The following is a 23,369-nucleotide window of genomic DNA, read 5'->3' as shown; positions in this document are numbered from 1 at the left end:
GGCTAAAACTGGCTACTCTGACGAGACCCAAAGACAGTGGAGGCTTAGCCCTCTCCGCATTCTGGATCTACTACTATGCTGCTCAAGTAGCATTTGTATGGAAGTGGCTTATTAATCCTGACCCCTCTACTTTGCACTCTCAAATGCTTGTTCATTTATTTCCAGGATGGTCTCCCATGCGGATACTGCTAAGTGCAGATAGTAATTTATCCACTATCCCATTAATTAAACAAGCCATATTGGTGTGGAAATCAGTCCACATCCTTCTGAATGGTCAAGGGTGGGACCCATAAATATCCCTAAATAACCCCGTAGACTTCCCGAATGGCTTAATCTCCAAATTTCTATTTAGGGACCTTGAGGGATCTCCACACTGGGTGACTTCTACACCTCAAATCATTCCAGGAGTTGAGATCTGAGTTCTCCATGCCTAAATCCTTTTTCCACAGATTCCTTTAACTGAGACACACCCTAACCGCCCAATTCCGTGACACCCCCTATTAATCATAGCCTCCCCAGTGAAGGGCCTCTCACTGGACATAGCACGTAGTCATTTGGTGGCAATTTTCTCAGGTGTCTCCCAACTCCCACTAGGAGGCGCATATGACCTTTGAGAGATCACATGCTGATACCACAGTACTGATAGATCTTTACAAATGGGATAATGTTATTTTATTTTGCAGAATCACAACTCTAAAAAATGTATATTCTACCATCATTGTGCTACCTTTTACATACTCTTCTACTTCAAGTACATACTAACACATTTTAACTATTTCAACATTTGCCTACCAAATGTATTGCTCTGTAAAGAAATCTAAAATTTGAATGGATGTTCTCTGTAACTGGTTCAGGAGGGATGTCCCAAGGTCCCCAACTTTCTAAAATACTAATGTTAGTCATCAATTTCACCAGCTGTAATTTTTTGGTTGCCCATACACCACAGCAGAGACATCGCTGTCCCTGGGTGCAGCTGTAGCCGGATCCAGGCTACACTGGAGATCTGAGGAGAGTAAGAGGAGATTGCACATGCCCAAAGGGGCAAAGAGCCCAGCAGCTGCCCATGTCAGAACGATCAGTGCCCTTACGTTGCCCTGCACATAGCATAGGTCCAAATTTGGGTAACTGGAATAACTTGACACATACAGCAGACTGCATTAATGCACTGTGCTGGCTGTTTAACACCACAAATCACTAGTATTATTTCCTGGAATAGTACCATAAAAAAATTATTGTAAATGGAAGTGATTAAGGGTAAAAAATGTAAACGTAAAGCCAATAGTAACCAAACTGTATGTAAGAACAATAAATAACTGACAATAAAACATGTTTTCACGGATACTGTAGCTGCATAAAATAATCCCAATGTTTCCACACAAGCTGGAAAACCCCTGTAAATTGTACGCTGTTTTATTATTTTCTTTTCTGTAAATATGACCTTTACTGAATAGGAGACTTCTCTAAGAAGGGAATCAATGACTATTTTAACAGATTGCTATAAAGATGTCAGTGAGGCTGCCAAGTTCAATGTGACAGAAGGGAAGATTTATTTACTGCAATCACTACAATTCACTTTACCCAGCAGTATGTGTATCGCAACCCTAAACGTGTTTAGATTGCTAAATCTTTTAATTACCTTCATCGTGTTCAAGTATAACCATAAGACATAATCATTAGTCAGTATATGTTAATTATATGTGCATAAATACAGTTGTAGAGGTTCAGTGGCGTAACTAGCGCTCCGCAGCCCTCGTGGTGGTGGCAGGCGGGAGCCAGACCCACAGGGGCGCAGGATTTGTGTGATAGATGTTTAGGGAACTCAGCAGGGCAGGACCGCTAGCCCATTACTACGCGTACGCGTTTGAGAGCAATATATTGGCGGCGTTTGGGCAGCCGGGGGGGGGGGGGTGTTTGGTTGGCTGTCGATATTGCTATTGTCTATCTAATGCTTGTGTCGACCAGCCAACCCCGTCGACCTGAGCAATGTTGACCTTTTTCACGTGTCGACCACTAAAGGTGGTAATGGACCTGTATACTGGGTGTCTACCCATAATTTATACAATGTTAAAACTACACATTTAAGTACCATCAGCTAGTGCAAGTAAAGATATCAACAGTGATGCACCCATGAGAGCATCTCTCTGCCAAATGCCATCCCTTAGAAACCGCCTGGCAATCAGCAAATGGCAGGACACAAAAAGCAACTTACTTCCTTCACAACCAATGTGCAGGGTGCAAATGAGGCATCAATCTGAGGGTCCCCAGCACATCTGTCAGTCATGTGAAGGAAGTGGTGCCAATAACATATCTTCAATATACTGCTAAACATAAAGGGGGCCTATATAACACCACCGCTGGTACACATGCCAGTACTGAAATATGGATACACAGCACTTGTAGTACCATGGGCTGTCATCATAGCCTCAGTACACAGCACTCCTACCACAAATGACCAGCAGCGGTGTAGCGAGGGCGGAGCACCAGCTCCGGGCGCTGACATTTCACAGGGCACCGGAGCCGTGCTCTGCCTGCCGCCCGCCCTCTGTCTGCCGCCATGGAGTGCAAGTTGAAGGGCACTTTGCCAGCGACTCCTTCCTTCCTGCGCCCCGACCCTCCACTTTCCCAGAATGTCCGAACTGGCATGACGTCATTGCGCACGGCATTCTGGGGCAGCCGCGGTGCAGAGAAACTACTGCATGCAGTCTCAGAGCATGGGCGGCAGCAGCGTGCTGTGCTGCGTGCGGCTCCCTGCCCACCCTCCTACACTGGGCACAGAAATTCAATTGCTGACTTCAGTATGCAGGTTGATTTTATGCCTGATGCCTGACCTGCCAGACCCAGGCAGTCCCCAGCAGAGTATTTTTATATATGTGTATTTGCTTTGCAATAAACTTTTTTCACTAAGCCCTACGGAGTGCCACTGCCTGCTTGGATTACTTGCTATATATATATATATATATATATATATATATATATATATATAGTTTGTCTATGAATAAACTTGGCTCCATTTATACTTGGCTCCATTTATTCCATTTATACATATATTTGTTTTGGGGTATTATTTGCCTTATAGTGGTGGGACAGCTTCACCATATGAGTCTTCCACCACTCCTCCATAATGACTCCCATTATGCCACTGCGCAGTGAAAGGATGCTGGCAGCCCGGGGGGGATGCTGGCGGCGGTGCTTGTAATGCGGGGCAGGGGGGACTCACCTGCTCCGTTCTGCTGCCTCCAGGGGAACGGGAGCTGGGAGCCCGCTGCCGCCGCACACGAACGTCCACGGGAGGTGCTGTGCGCCACCGCGCATGCGCAGCAGCCCTCCCGTAGCCATTTTGGATGTGGGCAAAGTGCCCACACAGTCCGGGAGTAGACTGGCCGGCCTGTTTTAACTGAGTTTTAACCCGGTTTCCCGGTGGGCCAATCCGCCCCTGTATAAAGTGCATCCCCATAAAATTATATGTAGCAGCTGATTGGTTGCCATAGGAAACTTCTCCACTTCTACATTAATAGACCACTTTGTAACAAACTAATGTAATATGGCTGACACTAGAACTCACTAGACACATACTTTACAATTTGCTTCTACACATTCTGTTTGCTTTGATTTACCAACCTTACTCGCTTTCAGGACTTTTATTTGTTCCACAAACACTGTATCTTTGTTCTTTTCAAGAAATCCTTCACATTGATATTCTACCTGAAAATATAATATAGATTTTTAGCATTTAATTTGAATTAAAAGGCTTATATACATGTAATAAATTCATAAGTGTGGGAAGAAGGGTCACTAAATTACACTTCTGCACCCCATGCCAACTACCGGCACACTATAACAAGTGACATCATGATGATACACACAGTGGCGGGGGGCGAGTAGGAAGTAGTCAGGTAGACGGGTGTTGAGTGCATCCTTAAAATATGCCAGACTCTCCACGTTAAAGAGGGCTGTTCTGACCCACAAGCTGGAGAGAGGTTCCACTGGGAGATTTCTGAACCCTTGGCCTTATGTCCTGGGTGGTGGTACTGGTCACATTTTCTGTCAGAAATGTGTATTCCTGTCAGTGAGGAAGGCGTGTGCTTCCTTTCTGTGAGTAGTGTCTCTGTGAATGAATCTAGTTTTTACAGTTGTGGAGGGATACAGCTGTGACTCAGTGATGGGGTTTTGGTGACAGTTGGAAGTAGTTCAGGTGTGCGATTGTTGGCCCAGATGCACTAAGCTTCAAAAAGTCATAAGTAGAGTGTGAGAAACCACCGGCCCATGCTACAGGCGGTGTTTGAAAAATTACAGTTATTTGCTGGTTGTTTTGACACTTTATCACTTTTTGAAGCTTGCATCTGGCCCAATATCTAAACATTAACTACTGACCCATTCAAGAACAAAATGACATTTGTCCACCAGAAGATACTTCTGGCAAGGAGATACCAGACATTTATTTTGTTACCTTATCTGCAAAGTGCTGGATAATAAAAGCTACATTAGACAGACGAGGTTTTTCAAACAATACACAAGCCTTGAGGTGGGTGTTGTACAATTTCTGGGCCCACGTGTTATCTGAGCCTTTGGGCATCTGCAATAGGAAGAGAGTAGGATCATTAGGCAGCATTTGTGTAAATGAGGGAGATTACCTATTGAGCACATGTACAGAACACATAATAAAGCTTGAAGTGGATGCTGGGTATGCCTACGAAAAAGTCCAGAGAAGGGCATCCAAGCTAATAAAAGTGTTGGAGTCATTCAGCTATGAGGGCAGATTAGCAGTATTAGGAATGTTTATGCTGGAAATGAGACGTTTAAGGATAGACTTGCTTAACATGTACAAATTATCAGAGGACAACATAACAAACTGTCCGACACCCTATTTACATTGAGGTGGGAGATTAGGACACGTGGGCATGCGTTTAAATTGAGGTTGAACAAGCATTTGTTGGATAAAACCATCCAGGGGTACAACCGACAAACATAATTTAGCCCAAAGTAGAATCGAAGTAAAAAATTCAAAAGGGGGATTTAACATCTGGACATACAGATGGAGCCAGCCTCCCTCTTGCTGGCGAATCGCCAGATTGTCTCCGCTGGCGATTCGCCAGCGCCGAGGCGCTCCATCTGACTGAGACGCGCGTGCGTGTGAGACACATGCGCGTCTCAGTTTCCGGGCAGCGGGGCGACGGGAACCCTGTCCGTCTCTCTGCTTCAGGGAGACGGACAGGGTTAGGTGGGAGAGCGGGGCGGCAGTGGGGACCCCGGGTGACATCTCGTGCGAGCGCGTCCCCTTTCGCAGATCAGATGGCGGCTGGCGAGGGATGGCGGCTGGCGATTCTTCCGCCATCCCCTGCAAAGCTGGGACCCGCTCCATCTGTAAGTCTTCTTTCAACCTAAACTACTATGTTACTAGGATTCCATGATATTACATGGCTTCAGCCACAATTAAAAAAATTAAAAAAGAATTTGTGTTCATGCGACTTAGAGGATATGAAACTAATGTACATTACAACAGTATTACACCAACATAAATAACAAATTATTATAAATCTTTATTAATAAAAATGCATAATTCATCTGAACAATGTCGGCTCATCACAGTGATCATAATGATAGCCTGAAAACAAGCATTACCTCTGAATGCCGTTTAGTTTAGCTTGTATGTATTATAGTATTCTTGGTGTAACTTTTGAATTATTGAGAGATCTAAGCGAGATATAATAAAAAAAAAAATACAGCAGCAGCAAGCTCTCCTACCTTACATTCCTCATCCAGTAGGTCCAGAATACCCATTTTGGACTCAATGAGATTGATACAGGGTTGGTTGTCATAAAAATCAATCAAGGTCCAGGGGATTTGTTCCTTCATGTACTCCTCTTGTTCCAGCTTAAACACATGCTGCAAATAAGACAAATGTTTTTATGAGGAACGTGGAACAGTAAATTGCAGGTAAACAGGGGAAAAAAAATATAAAAAGAGTTAACAGAAATAATATTGTTTGATTCCCCAAATTCACAAGATAAAAAGTATACGCAAAGTGAAAAGTAGTGTATACCAAAAAGAATTATAATAAACATATAATTTATTGATATTATACATTTTATTACAAAAAGTAGCTCTGCTTTACCAAGTCACAACCATACCGGAATGGCTGAGAGGGTCCAGGAAACCGGGTCCCCCTTCCGGCCTGCATTTAGCGGGCCCCCCACATCAGCCCCCGCACCTCCACCCTCTGCCGGACAAATACCAGCATTCGCAGCTCTTTGGGGAGGGGGATAGACTAAAATGAAGCAAATCACCTCATTTAGTAACACCCCCTCCCCGAATCACGGCATTTAAAGAAAAGCCAAGACAGAAAAAGCTAAGCAAGGGCCATAGACAATAGAGAGAAGCCAGGGATGAGCCCAGCAAATACTGACCAGGTTGAACTGCTGTTGCAGCTTCTCATTGGCGTAATTGATGCAAAACTGCTCAAAGCTGTTGATTTCAAATGTCTCAAACCTGTAAGTACAGAGAGTAAATGTAAGTAAATATAATGTACAGTAAAACAATAAGTCATTGTTATTTTTCAGCATAAAACAGTGAAAGTCTATAGCAAGTTTGAAGTCAGTCAAAATGCAAATATAAAAGTCTTCTGTATTTTAAAGTTTCAAGTAAAACACCTCAATCTGGGACTCTCGGGGCGTTCCATCACCTCAGACAGTACATTGAATTTAATGTTCCGACTGTCAAGTGTTGGAAGGCCCGCGGATTGTCGAAAAACGGCCATGAATCCGACAATCAGTGTCAGTTTCCGTCAAAGCAGATCCGACTTTTTAAAAAGTCAGATCAAACAGCCTGCAGTCGTTAGCGGCAGCATTGAATAGGTGAGTGACGATATTTCCCCTGTCAGGAAATATCGGCAAAGATTGAATACCCCCCTAAGACTAAGCATGTATTTTCTAAACTGAGAAATATTCAATAGTTAGTTTTTCAGATGAATGACTTTGCTGTGAACTTCCTTGGCAGCACGATCCTCAGGCAAGCAGTAAAAGCTATGCAAGATTATATAGTATTTTTGAAAGGCTAAGTTTATAGTATTTATAAGACATATCCATTGAAGCATAAATATTTATTGTAAAATTATTATTACCCATAAATATCGAGGACTCCAATAAATGAATTTTGTTTGGCAGATGTCAGAAGTGACTTGTTGACATGACAGACGATCCAGTTAAAGAGGTATGCGTAGATGTGCTTGGCCAGGGCATCCCTAGCGTTGGTGGCTTGTAGTCGTGAAATTGGCTTGATGTAGGTCTCGGCAGCAGTGACAAGTTTCCGGTGGCAAAGCCAGTGTGACAACTCTTCATAGTCCACCCCCATGAGATCACAAAATATAAGAAGAGGCTCGTGCTTTGGCTGCAACATAAGTAAATGTACAGTACAGATGTTGTATGGTTCTATGAAAAAAAAAACAACAGGAAAAAAAGGCCACAAGGAAATTGCATTGTACAGTACAGTGGAGTTTTGCCATGTGCAATTTTTTTGTGGGCTTCTTTATGTGCATTCTTTAATGGTTACCATTTGTGATATATAATGAATCTTTCTTTATGGCATTTGTGACAGTATGGTTTTTTTCTGGTTACCGTATTGCATGTACAGAAAACACACCTTTGTCATGTTTCTAATAATATTCACCATACCCAAATAATACCAGGGGTGAGATTTAATAGGATGAGAGATTCAGAAAGTGAGAGATTTGGTGAGAAATCTCTAGTTTTTTTTAAAGCGGCAATCATTTACACTGCAAAATCAAACTGGTTTCACAGTGTAAATGATTGCCGCTTTAAAATAAACTGGAAATTTCTCACCAAATCTCTCACTTTCTGAATCTCTCATCCTATTAAATCTCACCCAAGGTGCGCAGCAAATACAAAAGTTCCATTTATTTTGGTCATGGACAATTTGTTGCCAGAATGCATGAATTGTATGTTAAGACTTTAGACTGTAAGCTCTCATGAGCAGGACCCTCTTCCATTATGTGCTTACTTACACTATCATCACCACTACCAGCAACGCCACCTATCCACCCTGCTGCTTATTTGGGTATTATAACAGCTGATGCAGCAATGTTTATATACCTTATCTATACCTGTATGCTGTAATGTCCTGTACTGCATGTCACTTTTTTTGATGTTTTGTTCATATGATTTGTGTACTTTTTAAAAAAGGTGCACCATCCCCCTTGTGGGGCCATATAAAAAAAGCACAATAATAAAAACAACAGAAATGTCATTCATAAATATTGTCTGCTAAGTACATAAGTTGTGAGAGGCCCTGACACTTAGTGGTAGTTCTGTGGGGGTGGCAGTGACTGCTATATTAGACTTACCGGAATTATACAACTGTCCGAATCCCGAGACTTAAACTGCACATTCCCCAGGTGGAGTATACCAGCTAAAATCCTGAAAATTCCCATTTGATACAGATCTCCAATTCCTGAGATAAAAAAATAAAATAAAACAAACACCCAAAAAGTTTTAGACGAGCTTCGGCCATGGGAAACCTAACAGTATCCCTCATGCAATAGTGGCCATCGAAAGGAACACAATATGGTTTACCTAGCAAAGCACACGCTTGCCTTGTGTTTCTTAGTTCTTTAGCATCATCAACGCCATCAATCACAGGACTCCTCCCTTGCATGGTATAATGGAAACTGCTGGCATTTCCTATTGTAAAGAAATAATTATTGCATACAAATCTGATAAACCAGTGTGCATATGAGGTGTTTCATCTAATGTGGAGGTCAGGTTATAAATATAGAGACCCTGGTAATGTCAACAGCTTTCAGTGACATTGCTGATTGTATTCTTATTAAATAACATATAGTTTCAGCCAACCAAATGGCTGCCTCCATTGTATATATGTGATGATGGCATTTTAAGTAATGGTAAACAACTAAACCAGAAAGGTTAACCTTTTATATAGATGGTAAAATGCACTGTTAGGTTTTATTCACAGAATTTTTACTGCATCGGTGTTTAACAATAAAAGTTGAGTCGTTCCCCTTATAACTCTAATGGTTACACAAGTAATTTTGTAGATATTATTTATTTTTTATTAACAGTTTCTTATACAGTGCATACATATTCCGCAGAGCTTTAGAGAATATTTGGCCATTTACATCCTATCCCTGCCCCAGTGGAGATAGCAATTTATATTCTCAACCACATGTACACATACATACATATTTCATACTAGGGTTATTTTTATGTTATTTTTGTAGGAAACCAAGAAACCTACCAGTATATTTTGGGATTGTAAGAGGAAACCCCATGCAAGCAAGGGGAGAATATACAAACTTCATACAGTAAGGGGTATTGCAGGAATTGAAACCCCAGCGTGATGAGACCGTAATGATAACTATTACACCCTTCAAACAAACACTGTTTTAAAAGCTTAAGTCCCCCATACACTACTCAAATATGTCTACTTTTCACCTGATTCTGATGGATCAGGCCGAGAAATAGGTTGAAAAGTAGCCAAATCGAATGTATTTGACATCGGATCCAATGCGCGGTCCATGCATGCACGGCCGACCACCGACACCTCTATCGCATGTGATATGTCACGCAGAAGGATCAGGTGTCATATATTCTAGTTTCGTAACAATAGACCCGCAGACCCCACAGTGGCGTGGAGGCGCTGAGAAAGCGTGGGCGCCGGGGGGTCTGTGGGGCTATTGTTACCCACCGTACCCATCCCAGCTCTCCAAATCCTGCTGCTAATGAAAAATGACACACAAAATGGCTGCCCCCATACAACAGACCGTTTTTGAGGATGCTAGAGGCATCCTGTAGCATTCTTAAAAACGGTCTGCTGTATGGGGGCAGCCATTTTGTCACCGAGCGTCAGTTTTCATTAGCAGCAGGAGCAAGGACATCCGGGATGAGACTGCAGACAAGACCGATGGTGGACCTGGGAGGGGTAAGGCAGGGGGGGGGGGGGGCACTGCCAACATTTTTTCATAGTTACGCCACTGGCTGTGACTTCTCTCAGTAGTGTATGGCCACCTTTCCAACAGTATGGTTAAGTCCCTATTGTCACATTATATAATTACCTATAATCAAAAAAACTATGATGCTTAAGAAACGCCTTGACATGGCCACGTGTGTACTACAGAGACCACTAACCCTTCCCAGTTATGAGATCTTGGCTGGAGTAGTACTGTACATACCCAGTTTTAGCATACTGAACTCAGGTTGAGAAGCAGATGCGCACAGTTGGTAAAATATGTGATAATTTCTCTCCTCTTCTGCCTAAAGGAAATAAAAAAGTTACAAACAGAGAAAAGGCCAATATTGATAGTATTACATTATGCTTATAGCATTGCTCAGCAAGCCTCAAATCTTATGCATATAAACATATGCATGCTAAGCAGGATAGGAACTGAATAAGCACTTGCATTATGTGAATTAAGAACATCACTTGTGTTCCAAAAACATCTATTCTCTTGGGAATTGGGAACAATTTTATTTCCTAACAAAATGCAACATAGGTTAAAATTGATGCATAACAACAAATACAGCAAGCCAGCAGGAATGTGGATGACTAAAAGCATCATACAGCAATCCCAATACAACCTTATGGCCCGAGTGCCCCAGTGTATAGTGTGCTCAGATAACCTTAATGGCCAAGTCGCAGACTATGCCTGGTACAGAGGATCACTAAGCGCGCAGAGCTCGGTCATTACAGCTGCTGCATACTTGTCACTCAGAGCCATAGCTTAAAGGCAGAACACCTGTGGCTCAGTATGGCCTTGATGAGAATTATTGGAGTTGTAGCTGCAGGTTGCAGACACTTAGTAGTATGTATGTTTATGGAAAACTAACTGTGAGACTGGAAGTCCTTCCACTAACCCTCTCCCAAGTAACTGAAAAAATGTCCTACATATATATATATATATATATATATATATATATATATATATATATATATATATATATATACAGTGGTCGAAGTGGGGCGGTATACGGGGGTATGGCATACCCCCACTTTAATCTGAAGATAAAAAAAAAAAGTTTTTTTTCCCCCTCAGGATGCTCTCTGATCACTCAGCAGCACATATTGTGCTTTTGTAATACCCCTGTACAACGGGGCAGTCTGGCAGAGGACGTTGATGGACAGGGGGGTGTCCGAAGGTGCGCACTATATTCACTCTTTACTTTTCCACACCCCCACTTCAAAATTTCCATACCCCCACTTCAAAATTTCCACTTCGACCACTGTATATATATATATATATATATATATATATATATATATATATATATATATATATATATATATATATATATATATATGTTCAGTGTACAGGACAATTCTGCTTCTGCTGGCATCAATATAAGTATATGTGTGTACGTACGTACGTACGTACGTACGTATGTACATACTAGATAGACTGGGGCAATCCTAGAACCGAAAGTCCAATATGAATGACTTTCCCTCCATTTCTTTAGTGACAAAGAATACACACCTGGAAGACCACTCGCGATTTCTCCAGTAGGTATGTCCTCATATGAGCGCCAATTATCCTATACCTTTTATCAAACCCAATCTCTATGTATTTTCCAAAGCGACTGCTGTTATCATTCCTAGTGGTCTTTGCATTCCCAATGGCCTGTGAAGACAATGCGATGATCACTAAGCGCAAGAAAACAATACGAAATATAAATCTGAAAAGATAGATTTCAGAATCAATAGCTATTAAGAAGTAACAGTTGTCATATATGTCACTGCTACCCCCAAACCCCTGTTGGAGTAATACACCAGGTTATGATCAAATGTATTGAGAACAATTACAATCTTTGTAGACAATCACAAGAAGAAAACACACGTTTAAGACTAGCTTTCCCATCACTGGTTTATAGACTTCCTTAGGCATGTGATACTTTCTCAGTGCAATAAAGTGGAGATGAATGAACTCGACAAATGACACCTCCCCCTCTCCCCCCAGTAAAAAATACAGGTCCTTATGCACATTGGAATTTTCATTGTTAAATTTGTAAAATATAAATAACAAGGGTTACCTAGAGGCTTATTGACCACAAGCAGTTCCCTCTTCAAGCTAATAATTTATAGCAATAGCTTCGCTTTTAGATTTGAAAAAGTTATTAAAGACTATATAGTAGAGTATATGAAAAAGTGAATCGTAATTTGATACATGAAAAAAATGCTATTAAATGTATCAGATTGGACCATATGATCAACTTGAAAGCAGAACTTAAATCCGAAATAAAAAAAAATAAGCCAAGGAAGAGAGACAATGATATCTTATAGCTGTAACGGTGTCGTACTCTACAGTCTTCCCATGCTCAGTTCAGAGTTCAGCAATAATAATGAGAAAGAATGTATAAACTCCATACACATCCAAGTTGAACTAATTGGTTTATGCATTGATCCATTTAACGTGACACCCCCCCCCCCCCACACACACACACCTAAAAGAAAGGCCCTTCAAATTCCCCAAGAGTACTGAAGGAAAACAAATTATGCTCCCTGTAAAGCTCATTTAAAATTGTAAGGATGCTGTCACTTGTATGTCAAAATATGCTTCACAGATAGATATACAGTGCATATGAATGCTTAATAAATTAACATTATAAAATAATAGTGACATAAAATATAAAAGATATTTTGAGTGCTAAGGGCTTGATTCAGAGGTTGACACTAACTGAATGCAAATTTGCTAGTGTTCATGGGAAACAGCAAATGTGTTACCCTGGGCCAGATGTGTCAAGCTTCAAAATTGATAAAATGGAGAGTGATAAACAACCAGCCAATCAGCTCCTGCCTGACATTTTTCAAACACAGTCTGTGACATGGCAGGTAGGACCTGATTGGCTGGTCGTTATCACTCTCCCTTTTATCTCTTTTGAAGCTTGGTACATCTGGCCCCCGACTGTACGGACAAAGATGCTATTGCATATGGAGATGCTGGCAGCAATGCGTTGGGCATTCCTAGGCAATGGCTGGGAGGTGGACTGAAGGGAGTGCAAAAAAAGATGTTAATGGGTGAGTCAATGCAAGTGGCCTGCATTCTCAGACGTAGTACCACTTCCAGAGGCCATGATTAGTTGAGGACACTGCTGTATGAGATGGTGCATTAATGGTGGACTGTCTGGAACCACAGATGGTGCTACTATACCAGAACTTGTACATTTCCTGTGCATATGCACATTTAATGTAGACAAATGAAAGTGAAGATGCAGCAGCGTTCACCTCTGAATCAGGATATACAGTAAAGTGTGTTGGATATCCAGGAAAACACAGCATTAGTAGGCGCGCTCCCTTACATAGAACAATACAGAATTGCACCTAGACTTTCCAGAGGATGCTTGGCCTGCATCTAACAACAGATCTGAAATACATCATCTTCATCTCACTTAGGGTGGCCAATGCCAGGATCGGCGGGATCCCGCCCCCAAAACGCCGGGATTTCAATCCCGGGATTTTGAGATTAGACTGTGCATGCGCAGTCTAATTCGGGCCAGCGTCTGAGCACTCGCTCAGGCGCTGCCGGCTTCTCCCATACCCGGCAGTGCTGCACTGCGCAGTGTGACGAGGTCAGAGGTCACGCTGCGCAGGGCACAGCCGTACAGCCCGCCCACCCAGCCTTCCCGGCTACCCCGCCTACCAACCCAGACAGCAGCCCTCCTGCCCGCCCACTCAGCATACCCGGCTGCACCCCGCTCCCAGCCACCCAATCAGCCCGGCCGCCCACTCAGCAAATGTAAGTAAATAGTGGGCGGCCAGGGCATTTTTTCTGCTTTTAATGTTTGTGTACAGTAGGCTGGGTACCTGAATTTTAGGGATGCCAATCCCGGGATCGAGCAGTTTTCAATCCCAAATCCCGGGATTGAAAAAATGCCCCGGATTGGCATCCCTAATCTCACTGATGTACAGAATAAGAGAATGTGTTCTCATACGCCAATGCTGTTGCCATGTGATACATCTGAGCACAAATGCAGTAACCTAAAAATAACACTTATGTGCTCAAGATGAGCCTTTAAATATTTAATGATCTATTCCATTCAGTGTAAATATGCAGTAAGCGAGCATTTCATACGTATCCAAATTGAGGATTACCTACCTATTTCTTTATAATACCCAGTAAATGGTTTTAATAGTTTTACAACATAACGACATGGCACAAAGTTTAAAACTAGCATTTAGCTGCTTTGAAATTAGATGGTTAAAGGCTAAAAAACAAATTATTTATGGATACGGAGAATGCGGCACTGTAAAGCATGGCGCTGGTAAACATATAGAAGTAGTCTCACTGGGAGGTCCAATTTGCACAACACTACTTTTAATTAAATGTATCAATTACCCAACTTTAGCATGCTAGTACTGTGTACACACACACTATATAGACAGATAGATATATAGATAAGACATAGGGGGATATTCAATCCCGGACACTATTTCCAACAGGGAAAATAGCGCCCACCGCATATTAAATGCTGTTGTTTCCAACAGCATTGAAGGTGGATCTCTACTAAACAGATCTGTTTTGTCAGAAATGGGCGAGGAATTTTTTACGGTGGTTTCTCAACAAATCACAGCCATTTTTGTGGACACGCCCCCTTTTCGAAACGCCACAGGCAGAACATTGAATTCTGCCTGTCGAGTTGCAGGCTAGCTGGCTGAAAAACGGCTCGGGATGCCAACTGTCGGGACGTTCCGACAGTCGGAATCCGAATTGAATACCCCCCATAGTGTGTGTATATACTGTTGTTCATTAGCAACAACAGTATAACATTGTATCAAAAGGAAATACATAATTTACCAGTGATTATGCTTTTATTTATTCCATGGATGTGAATCTAGAAGGGTTCATTCACACAAAACTATTTTACCATTACAATTCGGGCTCCCAGGATTGAGTTGGTGATGGCACCGGCAGGTAGCAGCAGGACTCAGTGGCTGCACTGCATCCTCCTCCTCTTCCTTCAGTTTTTATCTGTCTCCTTCCCTCATTCCCTCAGTTCTCATATGTCACTCCTACCCCCCACCCCCTTCCCCCAAATACTGACCAGGAGTCAGACTGATGAGACCTCTCCTCTGTTTTTTGAGCTCCTCACCCCAGCTGTCTAGACTGTGAGACACTGTACTGCAGCAACCTGCTCATCTTAAGCTGATGGGTGCAGCTGAAGAGGTGGACCAGCTTCAAAACTGTTGATGTCACATCATGACTTGAGAACAGCCGCAAAGTCAGGTCAGCGCAAAAACAAGAAGAGCTTCAATACCGCTAATTTTAGGACAAATGCGCCAACTAAACTCATTATAAGTAGCATTTAAATTTTAGACTTCAATTGTGGGCACCACCAATTTACTCTTTCTTGTTTAGCAAACTTTTAACTTTTTTATTAGCAAGTTAAAATCGAAAATGAACGATATTTATGAAATATCCCTAAATGTAATTTAAAACACGAGTTGCTTTAAAATGCTTTTTGACCATTCACAAAAGAATTATGTCCCACAGAACATTATCTTTCTGTGTTTGTAGGTAATGCTGAGGTTACTGAAGCCTGGCTTCAGTATTTGGATGCACTCATTCTATTGCAGACAGATCTTGACAGATCTGCTCTGATTTTCACCCCCTGGGAACTTGGTCATAAGACACTGTTTTTAGTTGCATGTTATGTCAGGCATTCAGCAGAAGAATGTTCTTTACACAGGAATTAATCCAACAGTTTCCATGAGATACTGCCATTATGCTGTATAGATTTTGCACATCAGAACTGGATCTCATGGTATTGCAGAGAGAATACACACTGGGTTCTGTGTTCTATGTCCATGCACGTCATTTAAAGTGCACCAATCACCTGCACACACGTGAGTCTGCCATTTTTAAAGAAAAACCAATGTAACTTCACCAGAATTAATTAACTGAATGAGCGGTTTTCTCTTGAATATTGGTTCAGAAGATAAAATACAATGCACAGTACCCAATTAGCTGCAGTAAACTACCACTGTTAATTACCTTCCCCAGGTTATCCTACTAGAGCCCATGTAGGGATTTGGTTTCATTCCTGATAAGGAACCATTTCTCCAGCAAACGCTGCCATGAATAAACATAGGTCTGCAGCTATTGCAGACATAATGGGTGAAATTTAATAGGATGACAGATTTGGTAAGAAATCTCCTGTTTTTTTAAAGTGGCAAAAATTTACAATGCAAAACCAGTTTGATTTTGCAATGTAAATGATTACCACTTTAAAAAAAAAAAAATGGAGATTTCTTAACAAATATCTCACTTTCTGAATCTCTGATCCTATTAAATTTCACCCTTTGTGTATTTGTGTGATTAGGGGTAACTTTTTGCAAGGAAACTCAGACTGTAATTGAATAGTCTGATAATGTCCGTGGATAAAGCGCTACCCCCACCCAATAGCTTGTTCCAGGGTAAACAAGCATCTGGTGGGTGAAAATGCACATGTACAGACCCGCTGTGCGAACGCCTTCGGCAAGTAGCAGACTCGCAGAGACGTTCGTAGAATGGGGTGGGTAGGGGCATGCAGGGGGCTGTCGCATGGGAACACCCAGCCTTTTCTGGGCGTGCCCACAAAAACATTGGGTACATCCATAAAAACGCTGGGCTGCAAGATGTGACATATCTGAGGAAAATAAACGTCAGTCTAGACTGACTTATTTGCAAATAGGTAAAAAATTATCTTTCGAAGGTTAGCAACCATTCGGTAGCATGGGAATGGATGTGTAAGTGTACACAGCCTTTCGAATAAAACTGCGGGCATTCAGTCAGCGAAGGGGGGTTTACCCGCTCGTTAGGCAGAAAATGTATGCTGCTTAGCAAGTGGTATTGAATCAGGCCCTTATGGTGCCCATACACGGTACACATCACATATACTGCACATACTTGTTGTACTAGATTGCATCTCATTGCATTGCAAAACATATGCAATGCAAATCTAGTCCAAATTGCATACAGTAATTGTACCGTGTATGGGCACCTTTAGATCTCTGCTGGTCTATCCATCTAAACAAAACATCCAACTAAATATAGAAATAAATAAATAATGAAATATACAGTGATGCCAGACAGTTTGTGAAGGCATTAGTAGATTTAAATTTTTATAATAAATGTGACCTTATAATTGTTCAGATTACATATCAAAACCATACAAAGATAAAACGGATGCAAAAACACAAATGACACTATTCTAAACCACTACCCAGCTTTTTTTTTTGCTTAAGCAAAATTGCTTAGCAAAATTGATTAGCAGAAATCTCTGCATGTGTATGTGCTCACATGGGAGATCTGGACATAGGGAAATCGCCTACCCTAAATAGCTTAGCAAAATTGCTTAAAAGGGGTGTACACACGGAGCAAATGTGTGCTATTTTCTAAGCAATCTGACTAGATTGCTTAGAAAGTAAGCACAGATCTCTCCGTGTGTATGCTCCGAGAGATTAAATATCTCTTGCTAAGTCAGTCAGTGCATGCAGTCAAGATCTAGTCAGATTGCTTAGCAAATGACTGCAAATCTCTCTGTGTGTACAGAATGAGAGATACTGATGGCAATCTCTCATTCTGAACCACTACCCGGCCTTTTTGTTGCTTAAGCAAAATAGCTTAGAAAAATTGCTTAGCAAAATAGCTTAGCACAAATCTCTTCGTGTGTATGCCCCTTTACACACATCTCTACGTGTGTATGCCCCTAGACAGTATAAAATAAACCAAAAAAACATCCAACACAAAACAGTCTAATAAATAATGGCCTGTCTTTCCTTACAGTTTAGAAATAATAATCCACATATAAAATTAGGCTCCCAGGGACATCAACCCAATTTTCCTGAAGGGTGTTCACCAGCAAAGTGGGCAGGTTTTCTGTGATGATGCCATTCACACCATATGGCTTAGCTTGACTACTTGATGCACATGGCATTATAAAGTCACACTCACCTTGTCACCTGTGTTTCATAGAAAGCAGATCTAAAACCCAGGTAAGTAAGGCAGCCCAAACCATCATACGAGAGCCATCTTCCTTCAATCTACAGATTCCACATCATTACGGGATAGTGTATCTACACATGGTTTCTTTGATACATGTAGAAACCATGAGCGTCCACTATGGACCCTTTTGCCTCTCTGATAAACCTTCCAATGAGTGCAGTCCTCACTGTCCATGAAATCTGGGGTGGAAGTTTAAACTACTACTAAACATGCACATAGATAAAGAATAGGGTACATGACAGAGTAGAAATCTTGCTTTACGGAACTTACGTGGCGTACAGCGAGCAGCAAGGGGATATTTACGGGGTCCGCGCCACCCTCCTGTGTCCATGCCACCATCTATTACCTTAAGTAATGTTGTGGCCACCGAGCCCGAAGTGTGGTGAGCGAAGCGAGCCCGCGAGGGGACAATATCAATTAACATAGCGGCTAATGTAACTGGCATAAGAGGTAGCCGCAAAGATGAGGAAGTACCGAAATCACAGCTGCTTAGAACAAGAGCGAAATTGCTCCTTAACCTTGCCCCCTCCCAACCTAACCAACGCTTCTTCCATACTGTGCTGTTTTGTTAGCGGATTACACTACGGCAGTGTAAATATAGGACAGTTGTGACTGTTGCTAGAAGTACACGCTTACCTCCATAATTGGATTAGATGCCAACACCTTTTCTTCAACATTAGTCTCACTTTCAGAGCCGCTGACTGTAGCAAAGTATCTCATGGCGTATTTAGCTGAAACAGTCTTTCCTGCTCCAGATTCCCCACTGACAATGATGGATTGGTTCCTCTCGTCCCTGTACCAAAGAGAACAGCAGACTTTTTTTTTTGAGACATTGACTTTACACTACAAAATGATGTACAAAGATCCCCAAAGACACCACCTACATATATTGCTCAACCAAAAGACAGAGCAGTTTATGGTCATCTGCCCAAGGATACGTTAATTCCAAATCTTTCAGTGCACACAACAGGAGCACACTTATTATAAAATAAGATGCATAATCATGCATATATATCAATATGAGCCAGCACAAGGCTCCTTAACCAAAGCCATTAAATTACATGATTTAACTAGGGTTTTAAATGCTAAGTAAGTAAGCAGACCGGTGCAGTACATATAGGGGTGGTTCAAAGTGGTGAGCTAGTGAGGGCTATTGTCCAGGGCACTGCAGCAGTGACCCTAACCCTCGCTTTTACTGCTAGACACTCTGCAGTCCTACATAGTCTTCTTGCACATCTAGGTATAGAAAACCATCTTATATTAATTTTCTGGGGACCTTTCGTAATAACTTTCTCTTCTCTACAAAATGTTATGAGGCAGTAACTGAAAGACCAGTTTAAGAGATCTATTTATTAACGTGCATTGATAACGATGGTTTTCCGTTAATGATTTATACTGCGTTAGAAAATCACTTATTGTTGCAATTTCTAAATGACTTCCCATTTAGGGGAGCAGGGAATGTGATACACCATAGTCATACATACACAAGTCTTGTGGAGTTCAAATCTATGTCCAATCTATGGGCCCCATTCAGCTTCAATTGCAGTTTCCCTAAACAGCAATTTAGCAGGGTCCGCCTAGCGCAGGGTTAGGCCACCCACTATAAAAAGGTCAGCCCTGCGCTGCTATCACACACCCCCTAAATGGCGCTGTCCAATGGACACCCATCGCTGTCAATCAAAGTGCACTCTTCAATTTATTTTAATCCGGTTCCCTCTCGCATGCTGCTTTACACTTGAGTCCCATTTGAGTTTATGAACACTATAACAAATTATTCATTAGCGGTGACAAATTCACTTAGCGACCAATAGCTTTCAATGGGAAACACAGTGTTCCCATCACGCATCAGTGCAGTACAGCTGTGGGAAAGCTGCCATCAGTGCTGGCAACATGCGGTACACTTCAGGGCTTCTTTCTCAATGTAAGGACTGAGAAACTCCATCGCAGGAAGCAACACATGTCCAACTCGAGACGCTGAGTTCTCCGACTATCTCAAAGGCAATATATGTACACTAGGACCCTGCACTAAAACACATGACAATGATTTACTCTTAATTACACATTCATACCAGCTTATGACTATGCGGTTTCTGCAAGAACATAATAACAGATCCTACAAATTGCATTTAATATGTGACACAGGAGTAGAATGTTGGCAATACCAAGAACAAATTACAAACCTGCCCATTTGCTTATAAGCTTCTTCTGCCACTGCAAAAATATGAGGATCCATGTCCCCCATATTCTGCCCACTGTAGGCATTGATGATATCAGCTCCATAGATGGGTAACTGTTCATAAGGGTTTATCGCTACAAGGACAATGCCTGAAAAATAATAATAACACAAGTACTGTAACATGATAACCTGGACAGATTCATTTAACGCATTATCTACTAAAGTCTGCACATCATAGGTGTTCAGCCATTGCGGTCTGCATAAATCCCAGAATTAGGGACCAGTTTATTAGCAAGCCACGATAAAAATGAACGGCACAGTTCTTTAAAAATGTAACTGGGGCGGTGAGAAATAAAGGTAAGTTAGCTGTACCGTACTTCACCAGGCGGCCAGTCTCAGGGGAAATGCACATACATGACCTGGCCAGCCTGGTCATCTGTGTGCTCTACTGCTGAAATGCCTGTTAAGTAGGCTTTCTAATGCTTTTCACTGAGATGCTACTACCGGCACTGCCACCTTGCCACATACCTTACAAACAGCAACACAAGCAACAGTGCTTTTCGACTATTCGCACATATACCCATTAGTCCCTATAGACTGTAAGCTTGCAGCAGGGCCCTCCTACCCTCCAGGTCTGTCTGTTTTTACCTAGTTTGTTCTATCACTGTCTACAATTGTAAAGCGCAACGGAATCTGCTGCGCTATATAAGAAACTGTAAATAAATATAAATAGTAAAAAAAAAAAACTTTAAAGTACTAAAATAGTTAATTTTTCTTCACCTCAGTTTTAATGAGCAGATGTATCTAAAACAGCAATGTGTTCAATCTGTTCATATAGAAAAGCGATAAAGGTACTTGTTTCCTATCTGGGCGCCCACTAAGTTAATTGCGCACCATGCTATTCTCCGTAGTGAAATCTGATCGCATCGCATCGTACACATACACGATATTGAACGATGCGATGCGATCCGATTCGATTTCCCATAGGAAACAATGTTAAATGGATCAATTTACCCAAATCAGCATAGGGAAGAATGGTAAATGGGCCAGAAACCCCCAAAAAACCCACAGAGCAGTGGAATGTCCCCCCAAAAGTAGTTGACGCCACCCCGCCATCAACGTGAACCCGAAGCGTGGCGAGCGCAGCGGTACGCGTCCTCCGACCTTTTCATGCCCTACTATCCACTAGGGCGTGGAGTGAGAATAGAATAGTGTGGCGAGCGCAGCGAGCCACCGAGCCCGAAGCGTGGCGAGCGCAGCGAGCCCCGCGAGGGGACGCGGATACCTTCACAGGTAAACGCGTCCCTTCGCGGGCTTCCCAGGTGTCCGCGTCGCCATGGACACCTGGGAAGCCCGCGAGGGGACGCGTATAACTGTGAAGGTATCCGCGTGCGCTCGCCACGCTTCGGGCTCGGTGGCTCGCTGCGCTCGCCACACTATTCTATTCTCACTCCACGCCCTAGTGGATAGTAGGGCATGAAAAGGTCGGAGGACGCGTACCGTTTTGGTGTTGATGGCGGGGTGGCGTCAACTACTTTTGGGGGGACATTTCAAAGTTCAGGGGTGTTTTTGGCCCATTTACTATTGTTCCTATTATAATTTGGCTAAATTGAGCCATTTCACATTGTTTCCTATGGGAAATCGCATCGCATCGCATCGCATCGTTCAATATCGTGTATGTGTACGATGCGATGCGATCCGATTTCAGTACGGTGCCGTACGTAGAAAACCTGGGCGCCCAGATAGGAAACAAGTACCGCGATAAATAATAAGTGTTCATCCTGATATCACTTTATCGTTATCATGCAGAGATCTGGAAACCGACGATGCCGTATGAGGCCCAGAAAATGACGGATGCACAATAAAGATCCCCTGCTCAGAAATGTAAATGAAGCTGATCTTATTAACCCTATTTTCTAGTAACACTGACAGTTCCAAATAGTACCAGATACCATAGGCAAGGTGAGCTATATATGGATCCAAATAAGGGGTGATTGGGAATTGACTTTCAAAGAAGTACAGCAGACAGCAATCTATTCCTAGTTATTGGATTTTATATATATCTAATGGATGGTAATCTCTTATAAAACCAAAATATTTTCAAGTATACATTTACTTGTAAAACACAACATGCACTTACTATAAAGTATGCCAATTTCCATCTGTCGTGGGGAGTGCTGCTCGATAAGAAGTTACCTTTATATTGTGAGCCCAACAGCAGCTGTGCATCCCCATAGGTCTGTGAACAATGTCCTCATAGACCTATCGGGTGAGCCCTGCAGGACAGCTAATGGCCGAAACATCTACAGACTGCCTGTACCGATAGTAGTTAGGGGGTGATTCTTATCTGCACGCTAAATAGTGAGTTCAGCCCCGTCAGCCATCCACCCCCGGGCAGGCGGGGTTGCCCATAAAACGCTGGTCCCCTCCCTCCCCGCTAAGAGTGGCCCGGCAAGTGAGTAAGTCTGGGTTCGCATATGTGCAGAAACCCGACCATCGGGGCAGGGGCCAAATTGGGATCACTACCTGTGATGCAGAATCGGCCCCATGGTGCGATATGTACTATGTTTTCCACCAATATGGAGTATATAGTAGTTCATATCGCACCATATGTATGCACTATTAGTAATGACTAGATCTGTGCTGCACCAAGTAGAGAAACTATAGATGCTGGACAGTAACAGGGCACTGCAATGTGTTTGCTCTTGGCACCGACTTTGCCAAGACCCTCTTATGCTGCTTTCCCACTGCCAAACCTGCTTTGACCCGGTTTTTGACACGTTTCTTTAAACAGGTCAAAGCAGGTTTTAACCCCTTTCCCACTGCATGTAGTAAATGATATATTACTGTTTAATTACCATTTTTATACCTTTCACATTGAACCGTTGTGAAAGGTACAAAACCGTAATTAACCAGTAATATTACCCCCCCTCCCCTGGTACCTGCCCTGCGCACCCCTCCCCTGGTACTTACCTGTGTAGGGGATCCGGGCAGCGGGGTTCGCGCATTGCTGGGGAGGCAACGGGGTCCGGCATGGGCACAGTACTTCGGGTCCCTCTCTGCGGCTGAAGGATGCTGGGCAGTGGGGAGGTAGCGGGGTCCATCCCGCATGGGCACGGTGCTGTGGGTGCTGGTGGTGCAGCGGGTTCCATATGGGGTCCATACGTCTGATGGGAACTAGTAGTTCCC

General features: G+C 42.6%; 1 protein-coding gene across 3 annotated transcripts in view; it reads right to left on the bottom strand.

Annotated features, from left to right (window-relative positions):
- MYO5A (myosin VA) overlaps positions 1-23,369 on the bottom strand; it is a 141,127-nt gene that overhangs the window by 46,366 nt on the left and 71,392 nt on the right. For all 3 annotated transcript variants that reach the window (XM_083183894.1, XM_083183895.1, XM_083183893.1), the window contains exons 4-14: positions 20,185-20,329; positions 18,641-18,797; positions 11,501-11,644; positions 10,202-10,283; positions 8,586-8,693; positions 8,357-8,463; positions 7,118-7,383; positions 6,405-6,486; positions 5,743-5,883; positions 4,448-4,573; positions 3,619-3,702 (exon numbers count right to left, since the gene is read on the bottom strand). In XM_083183894.1, the coding sequence (XP_083040020.1) occupies positions 3,619-3,702; positions 4,448-4,573; positions 5,743-5,883; positions 6,405-6,486; positions 7,118-7,383; positions 8,357-8,463; positions 8,586-8,693; positions 10,202-10,283; positions 11,501-11,644; positions 18,641-18,797; positions 20,185-20,329 (1,442 nt within the window). The remainder of the gene's footprint in view (positions 1-3,618; positions 3,703-4,447; positions 4,574-5,742; positions 5,884-6,404; positions 6,487-7,117; positions 7,384-8,356; positions 8,464-8,585; positions 8,694-10,201; positions 10,284-11,500; positions 11,645-18,640; positions 18,798-20,184; positions 20,330-23,369) is intronic.

The sequence above is a fragment of the Crinia signifera genome, chromosome 4, assembly GCF_055691185.1.
Source record: "Crinia signifera chromosome 4, ASM5569118v1, whole genome shotgun sequence".
Lineage (NCBI taxonomy): Eukaryota > Metazoa > Chordata > Amphibia > Anura > Myobatrachidae > Crinia > Crinia signifera.
The sequence above is the reverse complement of the archived record's forward strand: the minus strand, read 5'-3'. Positions and strand labels throughout refer to the sequence as shown.